The 5747-nt window shown below is 50.7% G+C and overlaps 1 protein-coding gene across 1 annotated transcript in view; it reads left to right on the top strand.

The window, feature by feature from the left end:
- The first annotated feature begins 82 nt into the window (after window positions 1-82).
- Window positions 83-5747, top strand: part of CACNG1 (calcium channel, voltage-dependent, gamma subunit 1) — a 9706-nt gene continuing 4041 nt past the window's right edge. Inside the window, exon 1 of the mRNA XM_009694741.1 lies at window positions 83-327. Coding sequence (XP_009693043.1) covers window positions 87-327 — 241 coding nt within the window. The 5' untranslated portion in view covers window positions 83-86. The remainder of the gene's footprint in view (window positions 328-5747) is intronic.

The following is a 5747-nucleotide window of genomic DNA, read 5'->3' as shown; positions in this document are numbered from 1 at the left end:
TTTGCAAACGCTCAGATGTGCCAGGATTTCGGGAGATCTCACGAATCGCCCGCCGTGCTCCGCTGGGAGCAGCGGTCTGGAGCGGGATGGATGAGAGCAAACCCCTGAAGGTCCGGCTGACGTTCTCCGTGATCCTGGTGGGCATCTCACTCCTGTTTGCAGCCGTAGTGACTGACCACTGGGCCGTGCTGAGCCCCAAAGTGGAGGAATATAACGCCACCTGCGAAGCGGCTCATTTCGGGCTATGGCGACTCTGTACAAAGCGGATTTTTATGCAGGAGCAAGGTCCCAAAGAGAAGGGCTGTGGGCCAATAAGCCTGCCAGGAGGTACGTGACCACCCACCAATGCACGGGAGAAAGCACCAGGCGGTCGTGCCAGGCTTTGCTTAGGAGGTTGCAGGACGTGGCAGAAGGAAAATAGGGTCCGTGTTCCCGTGGCATTTAATTTGGCATCAGGCTGCATGGGGCTGTTTTCATGTTGATCCGCAAGCACACCTTGTTTTCATCCCTCTTGCTGTACATATGCGCTGTGTTGCCTTGCACGACTATTTGTGACCATATTTGAGTCTCCTGTGCTACAATGACAGTGGCGGGGAGAGGGGGAGGAGGATCGGACACGGTGGAAACCACAGAGGGAAACTGGGATGGAGGAAATTTTGCTGAACGCCAGCCAAGGGTCCCCCAGCACCCAGGCACGCTGACGGCAGCGGGCAAGGAAGAGGATTTATGGGTCCACCATACCTTGCTGGGTCTTGAGGATTTCCAGATCCATATAGCTACGGAGGAACAGCCTATTCATGGCGGGCATCAGGTTATCTCCAAGCTATTTCAATAACAACCGCTCCTCAGGGCAGGGAAGAAGAGGGACCTGCAGTATGTTTTGCCAGCTTCCAAAAAAAAAGTCATAATCTGAGTTTGAAGCAATTTCTCAAGGATTTACTGAGCCTCCTCACCTCTTGGCAGGGGCAGCCTGGTCCCACACACATCTCCATCATGGGTTCCTCCAGCGCAATCAATAGGGAGGGCAGTGGGGGAGCGGGCACGGCTGCTTTCCGGGAAGACCGTTACAATCCCATGGCAAAAGGAGATCATTATGTTTTTGCTGATTGCAAAGTCAGCGACATTCATGCCGTATGCACTAATACGCTCCCTCCACGACTGAGCTCTGCTGCTTTTTTAGAAGGCTCATAGAGTACTGGATGCTTTCCAGAACAGAAATAACAGGATTGCTTTCATGTTAGACTCGCTGCTTGAAATGAAATATATTTGTTAACACATACTTGAAAATTTCCTGTGAAAAATCTTACTGCCTGGGCTTACTGTATATTCCCTGTACTAGTGCAATTCTTTATCTCTTTGGCCAAATTGCATGTTCTGAAGAGAGGAGCTCTGCCTCTAACCAAATTTGGGAGTGTGTCACCCGTATGCTTAACGTCTCTCGCGAAGGTACTTATGTGCCTAGAATCATGTTCCTTGCTGTACGCCTTTCCTCAAACACAGAGGAAAACTCCCACAAAAGGAGAAACACTAGAAATTGGTGGATAAACACCAAAATTGCACAACTGCGGGGTAAATATAAAACTCATAAATATCCAGCTGTCTGCAAAAAGCAGATTCGCAGGCAGGGCAGCACGAAAGCAGCTACTGTCTTTGACAGACACCAGCATGTGCTTGCACAGGCATTGAGTCACGTCCCAGCGCTGCCGTTCTGCCGGGCACAGCGAATAACCGGGTGACGATGGAGGGGCTGAGCCGCCCTCTCCACCCCGGAGGTGGTTTTCCAGCTTTTAAAGATACTTGGGAATTTAGATGATGTCCTGTGTCGTAATCAGCATCCGAGGTTTCAATTTTAATTCCAGTTTTACTCACGCAGGGACCACAGAGAGGGGTGGAGGGGGAAAGCATAGCCCCCACGGATCCGGGCTGCTAAACGATGCTGCGTCCGCACAGCTCGCGTTAAATTAATTTCACACTTCTGGGAAGAGATGTTGGCAGGGAAACACCAGGGTTGTGAAACCTGCAGCAGTCGAGAAAATGTGAATGAACAAATGTGCAGTAAAAGAGCAGATGTGGGCACTGGTTTTCCTGAAAATGATGAGACATAACCAGACATTACTGCCAGGACTGGAAAAGAAACATAAGAATTTATCACTGCATTAATAACCATTTACCAGTCACTCCCTGAGGAGGAAATGGATGGCACGATTAACATTATTTATTAGGTTTTGAGCTCAGCACAGTGCAAAATGGGGAGGATGACTTGGCTCGCAGTCCACAAAGCAGGGCTGTGATTTAGGCAGAGCTTTAAAATTTTACAGTTAGGATGTTGACAAATTGGAAAGGGTTCTGCATCCTGCTGTAAGAAATAAAAAGATCAGGGAGATGGCTGTTAAAACTGAGCAAATTCAGATTAATACTGAGACATTTTTAACTGTGGCCAGTGGGCAGCAGGGCACTTTGCTACTGGCTGTAAACTGAGTTGACCTTCACTGCGAGTAACTCCAGCGTAGGTGTTGTCCTACCAAGTGGGCTGGCGTGTGGCTGCAGGCTGGGCAGCAGCAGCGGGGATGCTCCACAGCCTGCGTTGCTGCCAGCAGGTTCCGTAGGTCCTTGTAAAGATGGGAACCTGAGCTCAGGCGCCCGGAGAGGAAAAGTGCTCCAGCAAATGGGTTATCAGCAGGGCTGTCTCGTTCCTCCGCAGAGAAAGAGACTCACTCTGCAAGACTGGTATGAAACTAAAGTATTTGGAGACACCATCTCCAAAACTCAGTGTCTGTCAAAGGCCTTCCCCTGGCTTGTTGGCCAGGTCAGAGCCCAAGGTCTGGCCCCCTCCACCACTCAGCCCTCACCTCAACACCTCCTCTAATCACCTAATCACCTCCTCTAATTCTCCTGTCTCCCAAACTTAAGACAAGTGGAAACCTCATGTTAAAATCCAGATTTTTCTGACTATCCAGCCTGCCACAAAACCCCACGTACTAGTGTCCATTCCAGGTTCAAGAGCAAGGTGGGTTCCAGCCCCTTCCCAGCCTGTCGCTCCAATGCTCACGGGTGACAGCTGCCACCTGAAACTCTGCATGGCCCAAACATCTCGTGGCCTTTCTGCCCTTTCTTCCCCGACGAGGTCTCCACATCGCAGACCCCCACGGTTCAACCACAGTTCCATGGGATTGCACTTCTGCTATGTCCCATGGCTGCATCCAGCCCCATGGCAGCGAGCGGCACAAGAGGTTGGCTCTGCGCAAATAGAGGAAAGATGAATTGGCCCATCTGGCCCCGCACAGCGGTCATCCAGGAATGGTGGATCTGAAGGGAAGGGACCAGGAGGGCTGTAAGGGTGGGAGGGTGGAAGGGGGAGGACACTGTGTGAAAAACCACGTGTTACAACCCTGAAGTTCGTGCGAGCCTTAATGACCACCGAGCACCCAGACTGTTCCCATCAGCACGCTGAGGTGACCTTGTGGCAGAGATAATGCAATTAGGGGTGGAGAGAAACAGAGATTGCTATACAGTTTTCATCCATTATAAAATCCATTTAAAATCCTATCCATTATGAAAATGTGGTGTCACACAAATGGGCTTTTCTCTAATTCATGATGTCACCAGAGAGGCATTGAAGTGCCTCAGTTCTCTTGAATAACAGGGAGCCTTGTTGAAACTGATATTCCCAGGTCAGCAGAGCACCGAAGCATCTTTAAACTGAAAACAATATATCATTTCACCAAAACCAATCTAGTTACATTTTCCCACAGTAAATGCATTTTCCAAAAACACCTCCCCTCGACCTAACCCATTTCTGTGACAACCCCATTGACTGTACCTTGGCAGAGCTTTGCTATAAGCCGTAACACACAGAGGCAGCTCCGCTTCCTTTTCCTGCAGACAAGTCCAGGTCTAAAAGAAGGTTTTGTGTGCTCCCCCTCTGATGAGCCTTCAGGGACTGGAGGGTGGACTGGGTTGGTTCGGTTCACCTGCAATGGACACAAAGCTGTGCCCTGTCCCCCATCACACCATCTCTGGATGGCTTCACCTTGGGCTTTGTACAGTCAACACGCCTGAGGACTCCTTCGAGTTCAGGCTTTCCAGAGAATTAATTAAAAGCCAAACCAAACAATCAAAAATAAAGCATCCCCGTTTCATCCTATCTCCCTCCCCTTTAGCACAGGAGCCAAAGGATCCCCAAACTGGGATCACTGGATACGATGCTCAGCCTCAGCCACCGCTCAGTCGCTGGCAGAGGCACACAACCTCCGCTTTGGGGCTCAAAGTTTGCATTTTCAGTCATAGAGGTCTGAGTTCAAATATGTTTCCTCCAGTCATTTGCAAGGATAATAAAGAACAGGTCAGGAGATGCCAGAGCTGAACATTAACCTAGTCTCCAGCAAGGAGAAGCTACAGGTGAAATAAAAGTCAGCTTATAAAATTAAGTAGATAAGAGTGTCTTGAAGGAATCTTCCACTAACGGGCCCAAAAACGTTGCTTTATAATTGCCTGTCTCCTGGGAGAGAGAAAACAAATCCTCCTTAAATCAGTAACTCCAAGATCTGCTGTTTACGTGACAGGAAAAAACCGCAAGAACCAACAGGTAACAAACATACGGTACGCCGGTATCTTCCTGCCACTAGAATTTAATGCTGTAAATAACCACCGAAATGCACTATGTGCCCCCACAGCGCATCCTGCGTGGTCCCACTCCCGGGACCTGGCTCAGGCTTTACCCTGCGACCCGCGCTGGAGCAGCCTGTCCCAGTCTGGATGACGGAGAGGACCACAAAGTCCTCCCAGACTTTCTCCCAGCGTCTCCTGGAAACTGGTGCTAACTCTGTTATTTAACGGACAAGAGATGCTGGTGTTAATCAAGTGACCCCTCGCCTCAAGCAGTGCCTGTATTTTGTGCAGTCTCGGCATGATTTCCCGGTGTGATGGGAGTCCAACCCGTGGTGCAGGAGGGGTGCTGGGGCAGGCGCTGAGCGTGTCCTCTCCAGCCCAGCTCAGCAGAATAATGCAATCAGAGCTGGCGCTGCTCAGCACATCTCCGCGATTGCACCCTTCCAGCCAAATTCCTGGCGAGCAACTGTTCTCCCAGCTCCACGCCCCTTCAAACCTTCAATTAAATCAGTTATAAATAGCGACAACACCCTCCACCCTAACCCCGCCGCTGCCAAAGCTTCGAGTCAGCAGGTCCTCACCAGACCCTTCTCCATCCAACGAGGCTGACAGCCTCCCATGTCCCTACTGACAGCAACGCCATCGCCGCCTTGGCTGAGTCGCACTAGGCTGAGCACGAAACAGTATCATGGCCCTTGCGAGACTCAGCTACCAACTTCCCTCCTCCCAGCATCCCCCTGCCCCACAATCTTGATCCCTGTTCACTTCATAGCCGCTCGATAAATACCCCACGTACCTGGCAGCATGCTGAAGTTGGAGGAACTTCATGAAGTTCCTGCTGTCTAAATCTGCTCTCTTACCAAATTAACTTCATTAACTGCTCTGATGGGAGCGAACCTTGGTAAAGCCAGGTTGCGCGAGAGCCTCTTTGCCCTTGACTCGTACGGCTTTGATCAGCCTTCCCTTCCCTGTATAACTGTGCGCGGCTTCAGAGAGCTTCTGCCTTCTTTTACTGACAGCCAACAAAAAAAGCCCTTAGTGTCCCTACGTAGGAAAACACCCCGTGCCTTGCTGCACTGCAGCAGCCTCATCTCTGGGACCCCCCCGGCGTGGTGACACCCCCCGCCCACACAGCTCAC

This window comes from Cariama cristata, unplaced genomic scaffold, assembly GCF_000690535.1.
Source record: "Cariama cristata isolate BGI_N322 unplaced genomic scaffold, ASM69053v1 scaffold17482, whole genome shotgun sequence".
Taxonomy (NCBI): domain Eukaryota; kingdom Metazoa; phylum Chordata; class Aves; order Cariamiformes; family Cariamidae; genus Cariama; species Cariama cristata.
This window is presented reverse-complemented; position numbering and strand designations above follow the sequence as displayed.